This window comes from Triticum urartu, chromosome 3 (genome assembly GCF_003073215.2).
Source record: "Triticum urartu cultivar G1812 chromosome 3, Tu2.1, whole genome shotgun sequence".
Lineage (NCBI taxonomy): Eukaryota > Viridiplantae > Streptophyta > Magnoliopsida > Poales > Poaceae > Triticum > Triticum urartu.
The window spans coordinates 184,803,577-184,825,561 of NC_053024.1; the positions used below are offsets into that span (position 1 = coordinate 184,803,577).

At 46.6% G+C, this 21,985-nt stretch overlaps 3 protein-coding genes across 6 annotated transcripts; 1 reads left to right on the plus strand and 2 right to left on the minus strand.

Moving 5' to 3' along the window:
* Positions 1 to 5,823: 5,823 nt before the first annotated feature.
* LOC125543529 lies at positions 5,824 to 10,724 on the plus strand. Of its 4 annotated transcripts, XM_048706903.1 has the most exons (6): positions 5,824 to 6,128; positions 6,454 to 6,530; positions 7,522 to 7,953; positions 8,923 to 8,957; positions 9,040 to 9,986; positions 10,287 to 10,724. In XM_048706903.1, the coding sequence occupies exons 3-5, from the start codon at positions 7,623 to 7,625 to the stop codon at positions 9,961 to 9,963; spliced, it is 1,290 nt and encodes a 429-aa protein (XP_048562860.1). In that variant the 5' UTR covers positions 5,824 to 6,128; positions 6,454 to 6,530; positions 7,522 to 7,622; the 3' UTR covers positions 9,964 to 9,986; positions 10,287 to 10,724. The 4 variants fall into 4 exon arrangements, with proteins under 4 accessions (XP_048562860.1, XP_048562858.1, XP_048562859.1 ...); XM_048706901.1 differs by lacking the exon at positions 6,454 to 6,530 and having other exon boundaries at positions 5,825 to 6,128; positions 7,518 to 7,953; XM_048706902.1 differs by lacking the exon at positions 6,454 to 6,530 and having other exon boundaries at positions 5,825 to 6,128.
* Positions 10,725 to 12,176: 1,452 nt separating this feature from the next.
* Positions 12,177 to 13,590, minus strand: LOC125543531. The gene is made up of 2 exons (XM_048706905.1): positions 12,967 to 13,590; positions 12,177 to 12,935 (listed from the first exon to the last, which is right to left on the minus strand). Exons 1-2 carry the CDS (start codon positions 13,588 to 13,590, stop codon positions 12,774 to 12,776), a joined length of 786 nt encoding a protein of 261 aa, XP_048562862.1. The 3' UTR covers positions 12,177 to 12,773.
* A 3,699-nt stretch (positions 13,591 to 17,289) lies between these two features.
* On the minus strand, positions 17,290 to 21,681 carry LOC125543532 (NAC domain-containing protein 74-like). Its single transcript, XM_048706906.1, has 5 exons — positions 21,304 to 21,681; positions 20,637 to 20,812; positions 19,669 to 19,946; positions 19,135 to 19,479; positions 17,290 to 18,473 (listed from the first exon to the last, which is right to left on the minus strand). The coding sequence occupies exons 2-5, from the start codon at positions 20,800 to 20,802 to the stop codon at positions 17,817 to 17,819; spliced, it is 1,446 nt and encodes a 481-aa protein (XP_048562863.1). The 5' UTR covers positions 20,803 to 20,812; positions 21,304 to 21,681; the 3' UTR covers positions 17,290 to 17,816.
* Between the last annotated feature and the right edge of the window lie 304 nt (positions 21,682 to 21,985).

Here is a 21,985-nt window from a genome sequence, read left to right on the forward strand (position 1 = left end):
TTGCAATCAAATTCCTCAATATTAGTATTTACACTTCATATGTTTATCCCCGTTGAAAACTTAACCTATATTGTCATCAATCACCAAAAAGGGGGAGATTGTAAGTGCATCTAGTGCCCCTTAGTGATTTTGGTGTATTGAAGACTTATAGGTTAAGGGACTAATGCGTTTGTGAGTGTACACGGGTCTATAAGTCTATGAGGAGTTTGATATTTACAGAGAAAGTCGACCCCTAAAAATGAAGTTCTTCGACTGAAGACTTTGGATCTCTGAAGACTTTGAAAGTGAAGAAATTGGTGTGACCTTGAAGACTTGGTATTCTTTCGAGGAACATGAAGCATGAAGACTTTTGTTTTCGTAGTTTCATTTTCTCTTTCTTGAGTCATAGGAAACACCGTATTGTTAAAGGGGGTCGAGGAAATACTAAGGAAAAATTTCTATGTGATGCTCAACTCAAAATCCTACACCTACCAATCCCTTCGAGTGAAGCCATTGGAAATCTCATACAGTTCAGTTAATTTCTTCAGTGACAGAGACGAAGTTCTTCTGGTCTCTGAGGAATTTGTTCTGACTGAGGAGTTAGGAATTCGCCAATGCGGATTGCCTACACAGTGAGGAACATGATAGCCCTGAGGATTTTGCTACTCAAAATTTCGACCGTTGATGTGTTATGCGCCAGCTGTCCCAAAATATCTATCCACCTAACGATCATATCATTGAAGGGCATTTATGTCTTATCATGTCGGGCTGCTCCCTAGGCTATAAATAGCCGCCCCCTACAACCACTAGCTGGTTGGCTGCTCCGAGAGAAACTGACACTTTTCATTTGAGAGCAACCCATTCTCCGAGGACTTTGAGCGAAAATCATCAAGTGAGGAAAAACCCAAAACCCAAACACCTACAAACCCCAAGTGATTGAGCATCACTGAAGAGATTGATCCTGAGTGGATCCAACGCTTGTTACCTTTAAAGACTGTGCTTCTTCCAGACGGTTAGTCGCCATGGTCTAGAGCATCCAAGAGGAATTGTGGATAGCCAAGTGGCCAAGTTTGTGAAGGTTCGGAAGTCACCTGAAGACTTACCACGAGTGATTGGACGAGGTCTGTGTGACCTTAGTTCAAGGAGAATACGGTGAGGACTTGGTGTCCTGAGCTGCGTGTTCAGGACTGGGTGTCCGGGACTGTGTGTCCTCGAGTTTAAATACTTAGCCGCTCCAACTAGACGTACAACTGAGACAGCAGTTGGAACTGGTCTACCAAATCATTGTCTTCACCAAGCTTACTGGTTCTATTTCCTCAACTCTTTCATTTCCTCGTAACTGTGTTGTGTGCTTGTTCATATCTGTGCTTAAAGACTTTGACTGAAGACTTTCTCAATTTCCTCAGTTCAATTTCTTCAGTCTGTTTGTCTTCATCCTGTGTTATCATGTGCTCACGCTACCTGTAATCTGTGCCTATCTTCATTTCATCATGATGACCATGCTTGTATTCTGTCATGTTTACTTTTGAGTACTTATTCCGCTGCTAGTAGTTCTTCGCTAAGGAATTTCCTCACCGGCAAATTCCTCAATGAAGAATTTCATAAAAATCGCCTATTCACCCCCCTCTAGTCGATATAACGCACTTTCACGTATTGCCCTAGGTTATAACTATCTCATGATGAATATCATCCAACAAGTCACCGATCCAATGCCTACGAATTTATCCTATATTGTTTCTGCTAAGTTACTACTGCTATCATTACTATTGCACTTGCTACAAAAATACTGCTATCACTGTTACCGTTACCGTTGCTGCTGCTACTATTATCAAAACTATCATATTACTTTGCTACTGAACATTTTGCTACAGATAAATAATCTCCAGGTGTGGTTGAATTGACAACTCAGCTGTTGATACCTTCAAATATTCTTTGGCTCCCCTTGTGTCGAATCTATACATTTGGGTTGAATACTCTACCCTCGAAAACTGTTGCGATCCCCTGTACTTGTGGGTTATCAGCTCTTCATCCTCTTGAACTTCAGGCACTGGGGCCTTATTCTTCTCAGTAGTAGGGATGTTTCTTGTGGATCTCTTGGGTGTAGAAGGATTTGGAGCTTGATCTTGAGTGGGAGGCTTGGGGGCTGTCTTGGGCTTAGATGGAGCAGCCCCAGACTTGATAGCACCCCCATGAGCTTCTGAGCCTTTGGAGGTGGTGCTGCTGGCTCTTCCTACTCCTCTTCTTCATCTGATCCTCTCATCATGGAAGGTTTGCCAATAACTCTGGCCATAGTCTTCTTGACTCTCTTCTTCCTCATCTTTCCTTCAGCAACCTCTTCTTCTCTTGGTTCAAGAATGAACTCCATAGTTTCCTGAGTGAAGGCTCTGACTTTAGACATAGGCTTCCTCTTGGCAGGAGCTTTCTTTGGCATACCAGGTTTTATGGCAGTAGCATACTCCTTCTTGAACACTTTCTTCTTTGAGGACACCTCCTCATCACACAACAAAGTCCTCATCCTCAGATTCTGAGGTTCTCTTCTTTCTTTGCCTAGTAGCAGTCTTAGGCAAGTTGCTTGGAGTGCTTCTGCTACCATCTTCATAACTGCTATTGGAGGGACTAGTGCCCTCACTGAGATTCATTTGCTCTTCAGACATGTTCTGACTGTCACTGCCCTCCCAGGTGGCTTGCCGCCCAAGCAAGGGGGAGGCAGCCCTAGGGGGGCGCACCACCCTCCTGGTGATCATGGGATGGGGTGAGGGGGGCGCACAGCCCCTTAGTGTGCTCCCTTCCCCTGGCCCATGAGGCCCCCCAACACTTGCTGAGACCCCCCGAAACCCTTTCGGTTCTCTTGATGATAACCCGGTACCCCCGGAACACTTCCAGACTCTGATACCCTTCATCCTACATATCAATCTTCATCTCCGGACCACTCCGGAGTTCCTCGTGACGTCCGGGATCTCATCCGTGCCCCGAACAACCTTCGGTTACCACCATAACAACTCAACTATACTTATATCATCACCAAACGTTAAGTGTGTAGACCCTGCGGGTTTGAGAACTATGCAAACATGACCGAGACACCTCTACGGCCAATAACCAATAGCGTGATCTGGATGTCCATATTGGTTCCTACATATTCTATGACGAAGATCTTTATCGGTCAAACCTCGATGTCAAGGATTCAGATAATCCCGTGTGTAGTTCCCTTTGTCTATCGGTATGTTACTTGCCCGAGATTCGGTCGTCGGTATCACCATACCTAGTTCAATATCGTTACCGACAAGTCTCTTTACTCGTTCCGTAATACAAGATCCCATGGCTAACCCATTGGTCACATTGCTTGCAAGCTCATTGTGATGCTTTATTACCGAGTGGGCCCTAAGATACCTCTCCGTCATACGGAGTGACAAATCCCAGTCTTGATCCATGCCAACTCAACAGACACCCTCAGAGATACCTGTAGAGCACCTTTATAGTCACCCAGTTACATTGCGATGTTTGGTACACACAAGGTACTCTTCCGGTGTCAGTGAGTTGCATGATCTCATGGTCATAGGAACATATACTTGACATGTAGAAAACGATAGCAATAAATGTGATACGATCATATGCTACATTTATAGTTTGGGTCTTGTCCATCACATCATTCTCCTAATGATGTGATCCCGTTATAAAATGACAATTCATGTCTATGGCTAGGAAACCACAACCATATTTGATCAACGAGCTAGTCCGATAGAGGCTTACTAGGGACATGTTGTTGTCTATGTATCCACACATGCATTTGAGTTTCCAATCAATACAATTATAACATGGATAATAAACAATTATCATGAACAAGGAAATATAATAATAACCACTTTATTATTGCCTCTAGGGCATATTTTGAACAGCCGCCTCGCCCACCCAAAGCCAGCGTAGCCGGGCACGCTGGCGCACAATGGATCGCTCGAGGGAGTCCAGCCCAAGGTCTTTTCGTTTTAGCTGGCGCCGGAGCCAGGTTTCTGCCAGGGATAGACGCTGGGCGTCTTGGGCCTCGTCAAGCCGAGCAATGAGCTCCCGGGCTACCCCCAGCCGGGCGGTGATGTTGTAGACGAAGCGGGAGTTCCACCACTGGAGGCTGCGCGCCATGACCCTGAGACTGGCGAACACGCGCCTGAAGGGGTCCGGGTTCGGAATGACAGAGTGCCAAGCGCTCTGGACCGTCTCGTGAAAGCCCTCGAGAGAGGGTCAGTATCGCTGGAAGTGAAAATGCATGCCCCTGCCGAACTGCTGGCGCAGTCTAGGAGGAGGGGTGAGTGGTCCGACGCCGCGGAGGCGAGGCAACAGAGGAGGCAGTGGGCATGGTCCAGCTCCCAGAAAGGGGTGCACAGCTCGCGATCATTGCGTACAAGGGTGAGGTTATCTTGCTCGACCAGGTGTAGCGACGCCCATGAAGATAGATGTCGTGGAGGCCATGATCGGAGAAGAAATGTTGGAAACGGTTCATCGTGCGCCTATTTAGGCGGTCATTATTTTTATCGCAAGCCGAAGCTATCATGTTGAAAGTTGCCACCGAGAAGCCAGGGCCCGACGATGGAGGTGCGGAGCTGCTGCAGCTCCGCGAGGAAGGCGAGCTTGGCATCGTCTCCTCGGGGGCCGTACACACATGACCAATCTTTGGATAACTCCATGAATAATACCTTGGTCAACAACTAATCTTTTTTATAACCTTAAATCCAACAAATGGTCTTCAAAAAATGCTTATGGACAAACCCTTCTAATATAACTTATGGCAACCATTAGTTCATAGGAATTGTTATCAATTACCAAAATCAAACATGGGCATTAGGCTTTTTCAGTGTGCATGCCTACATGTGAAGTATGTGTTGTGTGTTCTATCACCTGTATCCATGTATAACTGTGACTAAAAAACTTAGGCCTCCTTTGGTTCATAGGATAGAAAAATCGTAGGAATAGGAAAGTCATAGGAAATGAGATGACATGTATCTCAAATCCTATGAGTAGGAATAGGAAAAGAGATGCCCTTTGATTCACATCATAGGATTTTTTTCTATTGAGTCTAGGCTAATGTATATTTTTCTATGAAATATGAAGGATAGGAAGAATTCCTCCATAGGAATAGGATTCCATTCCTACAAACCAAAGGGCTCTAAAGGAATTTTTCCTATAAAAATCTCATTCTATGAAATTCTTACAAGATTCCTCTAAACCAAAGGAGGCCTTACTCAGGGGGTGTTTGTTTCCAGGGACTTTTTTGTGTAGAGACTAGAAAAAGTCCCTCTTAGAGACTTTTTTACCAAACGGGAGGAACTTTTTAGGGACTAAACTAGGCATTTGGGACTAAATGAAGAAGACTCTTAAGGAGTCTTTTTGAGACTTTTCTAACAATGCCCTTCCATGCACCCATTGGCCCGTCATCCCATGGTGTTATTTGATTGTTATTTCTCTATATACTAGGGGCAACATGGTCATTTAATAACCTCCAGGAAGGGACTAGAGACTTTTTAGTCTCTGAAAACAAACAGGAAGAGACTTTTCAGAGACTAGAGACTTTTTAGTTGGGACTAGAAAAAATCCTAAGACTAGAGAACCAAACACCACCTCATTTGGCACACAGGAAAACAAAACGGCACTGACTTTTGGCATCCCTACAGATGGCCCACAAGCCAGTGAAGTCGCGGGCAACACCTGTTGCAGCCGAACAGCCAAGAGGGTCAATGCAAGTGGTCCCTCACATCCTGTGACACGCGGCGAGCCACGTGGTCCGGCACTCGCACTCGGAAGCGTCACGACTGCGGCCCTGGTGTCCACCGGTGTGGCCGGAGCAATACTCCGCAGCGCGGAGCGGAGACCCATTCCTACCAGTTTTTATACCCACACCACACTCCCCTCCCCACCTCTCCCTCTCTCTCTCCTTCGCTTCCCTCTCCTCCGCTCGCCGCTTCTCCCGGGGACAGCCCCAGCCCTAGCGGAGCGGAGCGCAGCCCAGCCCGGCGCGCGTCCGTTGCGCCGCTGTCGGTCCTTCTCACCTGCCAGATCCAGACCCGGTGCTAGACCGCCGGGATCCCCCGCGACGGTGGTGCTGTGGGGCAAGTGCCTGGACGCCGCCACTCCCTGATCGGGGCTACCTACTCGCGTGATTCGAGGTAATTTCCGCGAATTGTGGGACTGCTTGGTGCGGTAGGTGGGGTAAACTCGGAGAATTTCGGTGGTTTGGTGAAGTGTTGGTAGTCGTGCGGCCAGTTTCCGATGAATTGCGCGGGTCCCCACCGCCGCTAGTTTTTATTCTTTTCCGAAAGTCTGTTCTTTCTTTTTGGTAATTTTATCAGTGATATTATGAATTGTGATTGTGGGATGTAGGCCTGACCTGATGTTCCCCTGTTCGCGATTTCGCCTGCTGGATTTACTGTTTGATTACTGGCTATCCTTTTACTTCATGATGTACTAGTCGTGATAGTTAAAATTTTACAGCACTGTTTCCCGCTGGAAAAGAAATCTGGATTCAAAGCCATCTCGATGTGATGAACTGCGCCTAGCAACCTACTTTCGTATAATCTCGCGCTTGAGTCACACAATCATACGCCGTTTTTCTTTGTTATGTTGCTTTCATGCGATTCTGTGTTTAAGATATTATTTACTTATTTGTCATTCGGCCCTGTGGTCTGAAATTGACATGGGAATAAATGTGATATACGCCTAGCTAGTGTGTTGTGTGGGGAGAGGAATCAGTGCCCCTTGAGTGTCTTTTAGTATTGGAATGTCTTGGATACTGGTCCACCTAACGGCGGCTTTCTCCCTTCACATTATCACATATAGTTTCTTTCACCCACTGCGGTTAGCTGGCTTCCCTGCTTTGTGCCTTCAATTATACGCAAGCATCCTTTTGTATTCCCCTTTAATTTTTTTTTATTGAGTATGTTAAGTGGTTGCTTTATGGATGTTGATGTTCAGCTTCTTGGAGAATTTGTTAGAAATGCCATCAGGGGATACTTATGTGTGGAATGCATGCTGCTAATCTTCACTTTGTCCTTACCTTAAATTAATCCCATGATTTATACATTGCCTAGACTATGCAAAATTAAATAAGAAAATAAGTGATTAATTTCACTTTTTAATTTTTGTAAGGTTAAGTTTTACCCTAATTTGAATCAATGAACCCTGTCTGATCGTACTATCAAGTATGTGGACTTCATATTAAAATATGTTTCTTCTTTGGACTTTCATGCCCTCACTTCTCCCATTTGCCACACATAGGTGACCATGCCTCCTTTTTATACTGCTTTTGTAGGTCCATGTTAGGTATCGACGCTAACATATGAAATGCAAGAATTTAGATTTATTGAAGTTCAGTACTTTCAAAGTGTACTTTTTTCTTGAGAATAGCTTGCTGTAGAAGCTCCATAGATTCCTTGTTGGGTTTGCTTTCTTATTTTGATTTGTACCCCTAGCTGTCTAAGCTAGATAGTAGTTTTACTCATGTATTTTTCATGTCTTGATTGAAGGCAATCCTTATTGTTGTACTCTTTTTATGTCAGCTAGGTAGAGCAAGCTCATGAATTTGCATCACATGGATGGGTTCTCAGCATTTTGAGTTTGGGTGATCAAATCAGCATCATATAGATTTCTTTTGCTCGGCCGACATGGGAGCTAATTGCTGTATAGCTGCAAAGCAGAGGCCTCAGCCATGTATCATTCCAGTTGAAGTGTCAGCTTACAGGAATGTAAGACACTCCCCATCATGGAGCTTCCGATGGGATAACAGAACACATATAGAAGACATAATGGAAATCCCCACATTTTTGTCCAACCATAGTAGTGGAAGCATTAGGCCTGAAACGAAGAGTGGTTCCATTGCGCCAATTGAAGGCTTTTCTAATGGAGGTAGCCCATCTGAACTGTTCCACAAGGTCAAGTGGCAGAAATCAGAAAAGAAGATGGAAACATCTAAAGTTGCACAATCTGATCCTAGAGGTAAATAATTCAGTTCATGATATGCGGCATGTTTTGATTCTTGTATGCTATTGTGCATTCTGTAGACATGCTGGGATGTGGGATGTAACAGTGATGTTCTTCGTAATCAAATAAGTCTAACCAGATGGACATGATTTATCTTATAGGACAACACTAGTCATTCTTTGGTACAAAAAGAATTACTTGGGACAATGTTGTTGTCACTACTAGTCCAAATATGCCATTGCAACCACCATCCCTTTTGCCGTGCAAAGCTACCACACTAAGATGACAGTTTACTAAAAATGCCCCCATATATAGTGAATATACTCAATCACCATCACTGTGATCTGGCTCCATGAAACCAATAGAAAAGGGTGAATTGGGTCATCGTCTATGCTGGCACGTTGTGGTGTGGCGTCAAGGATTCAACCAGGGGGCTCAGGTCACCATCGCCATAGCTGCTGCCAGGATTAGAAGACCCGCTCACGGACACATTGTTCTGTTCAACAGCTAGCAGGAAAACAACATCATCATTTAGGGAAACCATCTAACACTGAGTCAATGCCTCCAGATGACACACAAGGTTTTGACAGCAACACAGCCATAACATCATCTTGCGGCATATAGGGTTTGAGCAGCCCGCATATTAGACTACAACATTGGCAATGCCCACAGTAGTTGGTGGTCGAACCAGCTTTCAGCCTGGCTCAGGAGGGAGCAAAAGTATCCGTGCAAAAATATGGCTTTAAATGCTAGCCATGAACCATGTTATCTGGGTGTATATTGAGTTGTATAGCATTCTAGTCTAGAGAATAAAACCATTGCTGTGGGCAGATCAATTAAAGTGACATTCTTCAAACTATATGGCATTGTGACTGCATTTATCCAATTATTCCTTTTCACTGGACATGGTTCGACATCACTATGTTTTCACGCCTCACTATTTATTTACTTGATCATTTTTTGCTGACCTCTTTCTTTTCTCAGCAGATAGACCCACTGCAAGTAACTCCTCCCCCGAGGTATACAGTAGCTGCTACTTTTATGTTATATGCAATCGTAAGATTGATACAATTTATTTCTAACAGCTCTATTCTTTTGTAGGCAAAGCTTTGCAGGAAATCACTGGACATGGTAAGTGTTGCTTCAGATACGAAGGCATCAACCTCTGTCCCTTCAACACCACCTGTAGTATCCAGAGCAGATCCTTCATCCTCTAGGGGGCATTCTCTAGGGATGGATACAGACTCAATGAGGAAAGCACGTCGCTCACCAGGATATCAACTATATAGACAGGTCTCAGACAGCAAGATTCCATCTCTCAGGTCTCTCAATGAGAGCAACTCCCCTGAAGGAAGGCCTTCCTCTTCCATGCTCTCAGTCTGCAGCAATGATTTATCTGTAGCAGGATCACATGGAGAGTCATCTGATGGTTGGTCAATGCGAACATTTTCTGAAATGGTTGCATCATCCCAAAGAGAGAGATGGTCAATTGATAGTGAGCTCTTAGGTTCCGTTTCAAGTAAAATGACTCGATCAAATGCTTCAAATCATACTACCGTCTCCCCTGACCAAGAGGTGTGCAAACTATGTTTAAAGCTACTAAAGGAAAGGTCAGCGTGGAATGCCCAGGATCTGGGTGTTGTCGCTGTTTTATTGTGCGGCCATGTTTACCATGCTGACTGCCTGGATAGCTTAACTGCAGAAGCTGAGAAATATGATCCTCCTTGTCCCGTATGCACCCACGGTGAACAATGTACTGTGAAGCTATTCGGTAAGCTGGAATCAAAGATAAAGAATAAGATGCCTACAAATGTGATACTCGACGGTGATCTAGATGGGAGCTCTAAGCATCAAAAGAAAAGTAAGAGAGTTCCCAGATTAGGCACAAGTATTAGCATGAAGGACTCGTTCAGTCGGCCATTTTTGAGGAGGCATTTCTCAATTGGCTCCCGGTCACCCCGGTTAGTTTCAGAGAGCGAGTCAACAAGGAAGAAGGGCTTCTGGGCGAGGCACTGGAGAGAATAGCATAGTACTCAGTCATCAAACAGGTGAGCAGCTTCCCATTCTTGTGTTCTGGTAATTCAGTTCTGGTGGCAATTAACTATGTAGTTCTGTTACTTCGCCTCTCAAGGATATGGCCCAGTTCTTTTGGCCGATTCTCCCAGAATCTTGAGAATCGGACATCCCTCAGATTCTCCCCGAATCTTGAACCCATATTTTTTTTGACAAACCTAGCTATTTAGACCCTAACTTGTATTGTGATGGCAAATTTCTTGTACCGTTGTCGATTGTAGTGAATACAGCATGGAAAACATACTTATATGGTCCCGTTTTTTCTCTGCTTGCAGGAGGGGTCTTGAAGAGGAAGTGAACTCCCAAGCAAATCATGTGGGTTTTGTAGTCAATGATGTGAAAGATATTTGCTGTCGGGCAACCATCGTACTAGAAGTTCCTCCCACTCGTCATGTTCAGAGTTGGGAATTCTGAGTGCCGTCATCGGTTTCCAGGATAGAAGAATAATAACAGTTTCTATACTATGCAACTGAGGGTTCTTGCAGACCCCGTCGCAGCTTATTAGCAAGTAACCTAACAGAGAAGGGGATGACCTTCAGGCTGAAGGTAGGGTCCAGCATGGTAGATTGTTATGTTTGCAGTTTTTCTTATTCGTATTATTGGTTATGCGCACCGGCGATTTGTTTGATCTGATACATAATTTGGGAACTACCGTACATAGCCGATGCTATTTGTTTGATTAAAATGCATCACCGAAGGCGTCGATGGTTTTATGGGGATTATGTTTAGAAGAAATATGATGTCTTTCTCTTCGTCCAGAACAGGACAGAAGTGTTCTCCCTTTTTCTTTTTATATTGTTCGTCTTCAGCAGCTTCGTATCCTTTTTTCTTCTCTTCAACGGATTGGCAGACTCTCTTCGTCCAGAACAGGACAGAAGTGTTCTCCCTTTTTCTTTTTATATTGTTCGTCTTCAGCAGCTTCGTATCCTTTTTTCTTCTCTTCAACGGATTGGCAGACGCTGCAGAATGGCCGCTGCTACAAATCAGGCGGCTGATTTTATCAAATTTTAAGCCGCCTAGCCAGCCGTCCGATTTGTTCCACAAGGATGGGTTGGAGCCGCTCGATTCCTATCATCGCTTCCATCCGTGGGGTAGTTCGTCGCTGGCGAGCAGCACCAGGCATGATGTGCCATTGAAAGACAGTCCGGCGAGCAGCGCCATGGATGCTGCGTTGCAGCACCGTCGCTGGCGATGAGCGCCATGGTTGCTCCGTTGAAGCACCGTCACCGGCGAGCAGCGCCATGGTTGATGCATTGCAGCACCGTCACTGGCGAGCAGCTCCATGGGTTGCTGCGTTGCAGCACCGTCCTGGCGAGCAGCTCCATGGTTGCTGCATTGCAGTGCCGTCGCCGGCGAGCAGCTCCAATGCTCCATGGTTGCTGCGTTGCAGCACCGTCTCCGGCAAGTAGCGCTGTCGCCGACGAGCAGCTCCATGGTTGCTGCGTTGCAGCACCGTCTCTGGCGAGTAGCGTCATGGATTGCCGCATTGCAGCACCGTTGCCGGCGAGCAGCTCCATGGTTGCTGCGTTGCAGCATCATCACCGACGAGCTGCGCCATGGATGGACTGCTGCGTTGCAGCACCGTAGCACCAACTTGGCCATGGATGCTGTATTGCGATGCAGCTTCTCGGCCTCTCGCCGAATTTGGAGGAGAGAAGAAATTGCCGGCAAGATTCATCAGGAGTAGAAGGAGAGATAAGAGTCAACGCGCACGAAATCTGTGGTTCCCTTCCGCTCACCGGGAAATAAGGAAGAAAGGGAAGCGGTGGCCGGCCCCACTGTGACGCGTGTCACGCGCAGGACGCGGCTTAATTCCTCTCAAAATCAGTCGGGCAAACATAAGCATTTTCCCTGCAGAATTGGGAAACCGGAAGAGGATGTTATGTCAGGCACCAAAAATCTGAAGAATCAAACACCCCTCCAATTTCAGTTAACTCTACTTACCACTTTTTAGTAGAGTATGAAATTCCGGCCGCCGATCATTGATCCAATGACGCCAATCACTCCGTACTGCTTCCACTTCGTTTAGTTTGAAAATACTGGCCGCCGATCACTTCGTACTCCTTCGTGCCATGCCCGAGTGTCACTGTTTACCGAAAATCATCTCACCTTCACAGGGTTATAATCGTTCATGAAAACTTCAGCAACAAACTATTAAGCACCGATACCGAAAAAGGCTTTGGCCCCGCTTTATATATAAAGCAATGATCAACAACATCCCAGTACAAACACACGCTACACCACAACACATGCAAGGCAGGATACATATGCGTTGATCGCAGCAACACACCCCTAGCACTACAAGAGCAACCGGGGGCTCAACCGGGAACACGCCACCGCGAAGAAATGAAGTCGCATATGACGAACCGTGGGCTCCAAAGCGGCGCCTTCAGAAAGGAAACGACACAAGAGTGCCGCCACCGCCCGGTCCGAGGATCAAAGTTTCCCCTGGAGCATCACGACGGGCAGTGAGAGCCGCGACGACGCCTTTAAGAAGGGAACGAGCTTCGCCGTCGCCGGTCCGTCCGAAGATAGAACAAATTTTCACCCGGCCAACACTCACTGCCACCGAACGCCACACCCCAGCTACCACGCCGCCCACACGGCCATGGCTACCGGGCAGCACCAAGCCACGGGCTCTGCCCATGAGCACCGCGCTACCACCACCAGGACCGCCGTCCCGGCATCCAAGACCTTGACACCACCTCACCCGGGATCCGCCGCTACCCCAACCAAAGAGACGAGCGGAAAGGACCCGCCTTTCATACCCCTGGGCAACCCCCAGCGCCGAGACCCAAAAGACCGGCCAAACTGGCCTCCATCGACCCGTCCTGCAGCACCGGGCGCGAGACGAGCTCTGTCTTGCGGCACCATGTGCGAGACGAGCTCAGTCCTGCTGCACCGTGCGTGAGACGAGTTCGGTCCTGCTACACCGTGCGCGAGACGAAGTCGGTCCTGCCGCACCGGTCGTGAGACGAGCGATGGACCGCAGCTGGGAGATGGACAACCCTTCGACGAAGTAACGGCCGGACGATGAAGAGAGGAAGCGAAGGCCGACACAAGACTGCCACGGACGAACCGACGCCGGAACATGCCAGCCGCCGCCGCAGTTGACCTGCCAAGCCGCCGTGGAGCCACCCACGGCCGGGACAGGAGCCACGCCAGGCCCCTGCCCAACCCGCGCCGCCCGGCGAGCTCGGAGCATGAGAGACGCCGGGGGCACGCACAACCACCAGCACGGCTGGCCGCCGCAACCACCAGCTGACCCCGCCGGGGGCCAGGACGAATCCGCCGAACCAGCCCAACCACCACAGCGGACCACCACCAGCACACGCAGCCACCGGAGGCGGCCGGCCCGAGCTGCCACAGCCCGCGCCGCCCGCGACAGCAGCCGGAGGAGAAGCCATTCCAGATCGGATCTGGCCACCCCTCACCACCACCCCGAGCACACCCCGCCGCCACAGAACACCGCCGGCCCTCCCACACCAGGAGCAGAACCCACCCCGTAGCCAAGGAAGCCCAGGGCGCCCCCGAGCCGCCCAGATGTCGCGCCGCCCCGGTCCAGCAGCGCGCCTCCATGCAGGGACGCCGGCCCGCGCCGATCTCTGCCGCGCCAGGGAGAGACGAGGCCCCGCCGCCGCCAGCACCTACCGGGCTTTGCCCGGCGGCGCAGACCGGCGACGGCGAGGGGAAGGAGGGGGAGGAGGAGGCCTAGAGGCCGGCGACGGGTGAGTCCCCTCGGTTGCTCGCGGGAGCGACGCGAGGGGAACCAAATTCTTAAGCACCGATACGACGATACAATCGTTCATGAGAAGTTCAGCAATAAACTATGAAGCACCGATACGACGAAACGGGTACGGCGATATGGTATACGGCAATTTCTGAAAACATCAATACGGCGATACCGTGAGTATATATAAATAATTAATAAAATGACATGTAATAAAAACAAACATAATAGAATGTGTGAGATAGGACCAAAACACATCTCAGGCTAAATTTCTAAAATCACTAGTTACACGCCTACACATAGGGATCCAAAGTTGCATTGTTGTTCTATACTACAAGTATGCCCTGAGAGTGGGTTTGTTTCTAAACGGGCAGCACAGTAATGATTGGAGTTCTCGATAGAGATATTGTCATGCAACTTATCCAAGCACACGTCACTCGGGGCTCGGGGGAATCAGCCAAGCACACAGAAAGCAGTCAGCCAAGCACACAGTAAGCAGCTCTTGCGACGGCGGCGGAGAATACTCCAGTCAAGTCAGTCGAGGCGGCGGCGTGGCGAGTCAACGCGATTCCCAGCGGCGAACCACTTCAGGCAGCGGCGGCGGCGCGCTCCTCAGTCCCCCGCTCGTGGGCATCTTATTGAGCTCGGCGCCGGCGACGTCCTTGCCGTGTCCTGCCCGTATCGCGCCGTCTCCACAGTGCGTATCGGGTTTATTTTCTTTCTTTTTAAATAAAAAACCGGGATACACTTGGGATACGCGTATCAAAGCCGTATCCTGCGTATCGGAGTATCGGCGGCGTGCAATACGCCGATACACCAGTTCTGGCCGTATCGGTGCTTCGTAGGCAACAAAGGGTGATTGGTTAAGCCACAGTGCTATCCGACAATTGTTCGCTAAGCAATGTGCCGCTTTATTTTGTTCACGAGATATCTTAACCGAAACAAACACCCTATTCTCCAACGAGTCATTCACCTCAACAATAATATGACCACTACCCTATTTTGTTTACGAGATATCTTAACCGGATCAAATACCCTATTCTCCAACAAGCCATTCACCTCAACAATAATATGACCACGTTCGGGGATACGTTGGGAGATATGTAACTTGGAGCTCCTGTTTTTTTCCCTTTCTCTCTGTTTTCTCTTCTCTTTAATCCTTGACCTATGGGTCACCCACCCCATGTTTTGTTTCTCAATTGCTCTCTGCTAAATCAATGCAAAGCCAGGAATCCCTCGATCTTTCAAAAAACAATAATATAACCACTAGAAGAGTTGTATGCACTTGCTGCGCCGTTTTCATAAAAAAATATTGGGTTTGATACGTGAGAAGATGATGGACTATTTTTCTTTATAATGTGGTGTTTTCCAAGTCCCTTTCAAAAGGTGTGATTATGTGCTAATTAACTGACATGTACTCCTAAAATACTTGACTTTCATTTGTTCAAAAATGAATGTACCGATATACTAAAACATGTCTAAATACATCTATATTTCGATAAATGGAAGGCATGTATTGTGGAACGGAGGGAGTATGTGAGAAAGTTTCCTGCACTCACGACGGCATGCTATATTTGTGCTATAATGTTGCATGTTGATGATTCCTTTTTGCTAGGTGATGGAAGGGTGTGCATGACTATGTGCTTTAATAGGATGGTTGTTGACGTTTTTTATATGCTCGTTGTTTCTGATTGATTTGAGAGAAATCATTGACCCGTTCAACTTCAAAATTGGACATCTCAATGGAAATCGTCACCCCAACAAAAAATTAAACATCTCAATTCAATGAAAATCAGAAACAAATTTAAAATAACCAAAATCGAAATCGTTGACCGAGTTAAAATCGTGAAACAGATCCAAAATTTGAACACCTCAATTGAAATCGCTGACCCAGTCAAAATTATAAAACATCCAAAATTAAACACCTCAAATGAATGAAAATCATGAATTAAATTCAAAATAACCTCAATCAAAATCGTTGAACACGATTCAAATTGAACACCTCAATTGATAAAATCATTGACCAAGTCAAAATCATGAACCAAACCAGATATTGAAACTTTAATTAAAGGAGAGAGCTCCAAAATTAGGGAGCATAGTATATCTACTAGAAGGGTTGGACGCGCTTTGCAACGCCTAAATATAATATTTATTACTTTTTGAATCCTCAAACCTATCAAGTTTGACCAAATTTGTAGAGAAATATATCAAAATCCATAATATGAAATGAATTTCTATATATTCTTCGTTTAATATTGTGGATGTTTATATTTTTTGCACACCAATTCAAAGAGGACCTTGTCGAGACAACACGCATGCATCATCGTCATCGCTCCTTCCCTAGAGGAATCATCATCATCCATAAACTATGAGCAAACCACTCCGACTTTGCCGTAGGCGATCTTCGACTCGACCCACACCGTAGCAGACACGTGGACCTGTATGAAGATCTGCGGCAAAACCCAGCCACCGGCGGCCAGACACTCTGACACTGACGGAGAACTCTAAAGGACAAAACCAGGCACAGCTGGTGCCACGGAAGATCGCCCAGTGGGCCACCTACAGACAGTTGTCGTACACCACAAGGCCCGCTGCCGCAATGTCGACTCCATAGCCACAAACAAAACGAAGAATGGAGACGTCGGACAAGAGCCGACTACCGCAACCACTGTCGCGTCGCTGACATCGCTCCCACCATCATCATTGCCACAAAAGTCTAGACGCCATAATCGCCGTAAACCACCGGTCCCGAGCCTTTAGTTCTTCAGATCTTGTCAATTGGTATCATGAGTTGTTGATAGGCGTTTAGATCTGGATAGTGCAATGTTGAGTTTTTTTCCTCGTAACTACGGTGACCTCGAGGACTCAAGGCGGCGTGTAGCGGCGGTTGCATCGTTTAAGAGTGCATGAATTTATGATGGAAAGAAGGATGGCACGAAATTACGATAGGACAACACAGTAACTGATCAATTAAGATCAGGAAGAGGAAGATAAATTGGACGGACATAAAATCAATTGAGAAACAACATGATCAAAGGATTGAAAGGAAGAAGTCAGATGACGCGAAAAGGAGTAGGGAAAGGTGACACCGGAACGGGTGTACAGAGTAAGAAGGTAAACAATATCAATGGATGAGACATGATTGAAAAGAAGAATCGGTTTAAGAAAGAAGGATTGAAAAGAACCGGTTTAAGAGTAAAGAGGGAATTAAACAAGATGAGAAGATGAAACCTAACACAGGAATAGTGATGCACAAGAACGGTTGATGTACGTATATTGTGCCATATTGACAGGGTTGAGAATTCTTCTCCTTTTCAAGCAATTTCCGTCAAAACAAGTAGCCACATTGACAGGGTTGAGATTTTTTCTCCTTTTCAAGCAATTTCCGTCAAAACAAGTGCCCGAATCACAGGGCAAATCAATAGACAGATGTGCTGGTGCGTGCCCTGCGAATTTTCATTGTTTTAGCTGTCATGCGTCAAAGCGTGACTGCCGAGGCGGCGAATGTCAGCAAGCAAACAGGTCATCGCTTCAAATGACAGTAGTACTCAAGCAAACAGGTCATCGCTTCAAATGACAGCAATACTGTAATCCAATAATGCTGTAATCCATAGTGAGATGATGATTATTACTCGCTAATTTACATAAGTACCCTTGGTTCAACTCGAATGAAAAAGATGACCCTACTACAAGCTGTTAACTATGGTTCAGAGTTACAAATCTAGCATGCAGTAAGAGAGAACTTATCACAGCTATTATTCCCTATGTTTTTGTTCTTTTCTGTTTGGCACTCATCCATCACCATAGTACCTAGCCAGACTGATCAAAAAGCAAGAGCTTCATATGTACAAACACCATGAAGAAACCAGATATAAGGGAATCAATGTCCTGCACCAGAGCACACATTACGTGTAACGACTAACGACCAAGTACCTCCAGAAGGCAAGGATCCCAGCCACATGCTCAATCGCTCGTCCACTTCAATCACAGTGCCTACTGTCAAGATCAAGATCACAGTGCGTAGATGCTACAGATTTGTACAGCTAAAACTAGGCACGCTTCTGATCCCCCTCTACTACAAACTGATCCCACCACGGTGACGTCCATGGTGCAGTATTGCTGCAGCAACTCCAACCATGCAAAGAGCAACGAGTATATTCAGTCCTGTTGCTGAACAGCCTCTAAATGCCCTTTGGACGCCCCTGAGAAATCCTTGGTTGTTGTGACCTCCACACTTCTTTGCATCAGACTGCCTGGCAGAAGTAATATCACGCACATGTTTCTTCTGGTGTTTCACATTAGTCATGAGATCAAGATGACCGTTGTTGTCAACGAACTTGATAGTCTGGTTGATGGATTCAGAGCTGCTCGTAACCATCCTGCCAAGACTTTGCTGAAGTCGAGCCTTGTATGGTGGAGCGCTGGCTGCAGATGTTCCCCCATGACGTGTTCGCACTACAATTCCAGTATCAGCAGGTTCATACAGATTAGGCCCATTATTTTCCAGAGGTAACTGTAGCTCTTTCATCTGAAATTCCTCCATGAAGTTGTTTGACAGACTGAAGGGATCCGCCGCCGTAAAGTATGTTTGCTGCCATGAAGTGAAGTCATCACTACCAGGATACAACATGGAGTGAATATCATCTGGCAACAGGAAGTCTGTATCGTCTACCACAGTCTGGTTAGGACTGGCATAGTCCAGTTCCACCTTCGGAGCCATAGCACCAATGTTCTGTAATTCAGCAGGGAAAATAAATGCAATGAGTAAGCGTGCAGGAACTAAAAAATATAGTACCATGCCCAGCAGAAAGGAGAAGATTGCTCATAATTTGCACTATGATACGCTCATAACTTAAAAATTAATATTTTAAGAGGATGAGCCCATAATCCTGAGGTACACACAAATTCAGCAACAAAGAGACAGGACAAAGGAGTAGCACTAGCACATAAGCTAGTTTAAGGAATTGACAAGCTACTAACACCAGGTCCAGAACAAGTTGTAATAACTAATAACTCTGGCTAGTTTCAACTTTATTTAAGATTGCATTGGACAATTCAGAGTTTCTTGGAAATAATTAATAGCACTGCAATTTAGATTTTGTTTTTCTGTGCATAAATAAACTCATTTTTAGTGCACTGTTGTCTATGGTATCCACATATCAGCAAAGTTCTACAGTATTTTCTGGCGTGAGTGATTTATGCATACCTAGTTAGCTCTATCAACTACCACCAAGCAACTAGCACATGCATGAGATCAAAATTATTATGAAGAAGCTTCTTGGCTTGCAAAATCTACCTGATAATTTCTTGCCTATGCATAAGCATTTTTCCTTACAAGGGAACTATTGGTTGAATTGTTTAAATACTAAGCACTGCTGTGAGCGATAACATACCGATGATTCAGCATTTTGTTCATCCGGAGACAGTTGAGCAGAAACAGAATCCACTGCAGTGTTAGCAGAAGGATCAAAGGAGGTATCAAGCAGTTCTTCCAGCCATTCTTTAAGGTCATCATTCCCATCTGGAGTTGTGTGAGCAGGGATAGCTACCGTAGCAGCATCACTTGGAAGTTCATCACCAATAATTGATGATGCAGCAGTATCTGGTTGTTCAACACTGACAGCTAAAATAGCAGCAACATTTGCTTGTTGTGGCTGAGGGTTATTATTGCCCACCTCGTTACCATTCTCTGATGTCCAGTCAATTCTTTTAGTAACTTTACATAGAACAAAGGCATCCTGAAGAAGAAAGAAATAACATTAGCACACTAGATTTCAAGTTTGTGCCTTTTTTAAGGCATCTAACATGTGAAATGCACATCAAGTAATGTAACATAACATGTAAAAGATGCAACGAAATGCATCTAGCTCTCTCATGCTGTTTCTTAATATACTAATGTTTTGAAACCTCAATTGTTGGTACAATACCTTCATATCAGGGCAGGCTTGACATTCATTCTCATCTATGTAGTATTCATGCATAATCCACTCAGTACGTTTTCCAGTGGGAGGCCGACCTTCATGAAAAACTAAAGTTTTCTTTGTTCCTATGGTCCGCTTATCCACCTTAATGGCCCGGTCTTTTCCAGTAGACTTCCAATACCCAGCAACCGTTGCCCTATTTGACCGAGCACCATTAGGATACTTTCTGTCTCGAGCAGCAAAGAAATGCCACTTGTTATCCTGGGTTGGAACATTGCACTTTGCTGTAACATGAAGTATCATCAGAGGATTAGGTACGATGAGGATTTGAAGAACACGGCAGATAAAATCTAGAATGCATCGGATACTAAAAACAGAAAGTAAATCCTCTATAATGCCAAAGGATGAGTACTGACAAAGAAAATACACCATTAGCGATCAACTGTTAAAATTATAAAGCTTATTAAGATTAACTACTAAGGGCATGCACAGTGGTTGATAAGACAGTCTTATCTTAAGTCCTGTATGTAATTTAGAAATGACAATAAAAGCATGTCTACAATGGGTCATCTCTTAGCCTTATCTTCAATAACTAGTTATTCCTAAGAACGTAGTGAGACATGTTCTAAGAGATAATTTCTTAAATAAGAGAAGACAAGCCTTTTCTTATGATTTCTCTCTCCTCCGCCTCAGCATTTATACTAAGTGGCACTGCTAAGATAGCACCATTGTACATGCCCTATCATCACTGGTTAAACAAGGGTATATGCCACGTTCTTTAGTCACTCCTACCAAATGTCTAGTTATGATATCATTACCAATAATTACATTATGTGACACGAGAAGGCTCAATTTGTGGAAAAGAACAAAGTACAAATATAGGAGCAGAAAATAAACATTTTTCTCCTCCATACTGCATTTTACTATGAACCAGAATAATCACAGGCAACCATATACAAGCATCTTCAACTTACCAGGTAAATCCCATGGTTCATGCTTGTATATATCCACCTCTGGTATAATGTCATATTCGATTTTCTGACCGAGTATTTTCTTTTTCAGATAGTGAGCAACGAGTTCAGTGTCCTTGGGATGGAATCCAAATCCTGGTGGCAGAGCCATGTCACGTAGAGTTTCCATTGTATATGATCTGGGCAAGAATAACAAAACACAAATACGATTAGTACTCTGATTCTGAAACTATAGAGAGTAATTAGAATCACTTCAAGTAATCTTACAGCACCCCCTCTCTCCCCTTACTCCACACGACCAAAAGGGGGGCCATTAGTACTGCAACGAGACGGCAATGAGCCCCAGTTCCCCACGCACTATGGTGCAACTCGAATCCCCGCTATGTCGTCGATCGTGCCAAGGGGCCGAGGTTTCGGCGGAAGGGGCCCCGAATCGCGCTCCGCATGCGCCAAAATCGGGACTCGAGGAGGGGAGCCCCGGCCAAAAAAAAAAAAATCTCTCCTCCCTGTCCCCAAAGGCCTAAATCCAGGAGCACCAGAACCTCGAGCCCTAAACCAACGAGAGCTCTGCCGGCAACCGCGGCAAAAGCGCCGGCACCGAGGAAGGCGCCTCTTCTCACGCGAAACGGAATGGATCGGGAAGTGGTCGCCGAGGAAGGAGTTCCCTCACCTGTGGTGCGGAGAGCAGAGCCGCGCCGGCGCCGGGACGTAGCCCCGACCGATCGATCGGAGGGGAGAGCGGTAACCAGCAGGGGGAAGCCGGAGCTGGGGCTGCGGACGGAAGACGGCGGGCGGAAGGGGATCGCGGAAGAGGCGGTGGAGGCGAAGAGGCCGAGGCGGTCGCAGGAACCGGTCAAGTCTTTGTGAGGGCTGGCTGGCTGGCGGGTGGGTGGGGCGGCCGCGGCGTGGTGCTGTGTCTCTTGCCAGCAGACGCAGACGCAGACGCAGACGAAGCGAGGGGGGCTGGAAAAGGGAATGGGATGCGAGGCGCGTGAGGTGAGACGTGGGGTGAGAGGATGAGGAGGGAGGGAGGGACTGCACGAGGAAGCTGCCAAGAAGAAGCGGGCCTGTGGCGTGCGCCCACTCTGTGCGGACGCGGTTTTAAACCAATAATTTCGCTTCCTTAACGCGGGCGTCCTCCCTCCCGGTCAAGCCGTCGGATCCGCTGATTCGTTCCCTCGGGGCGCCGGTGCGGTGGCGGTGGGCCCGTCAGCCACGTTGGTCCTCCTATCGTGTCGCCCAAGTCTAGCTATCGTGGCTTTCGGAGTGGCGTGCTGCTACTGGCTACGCTCACTCGTTTGAAGCCTTGGCATACGCATACCGAGTGTCACAGCTCAGAAGCCGGACTCTGC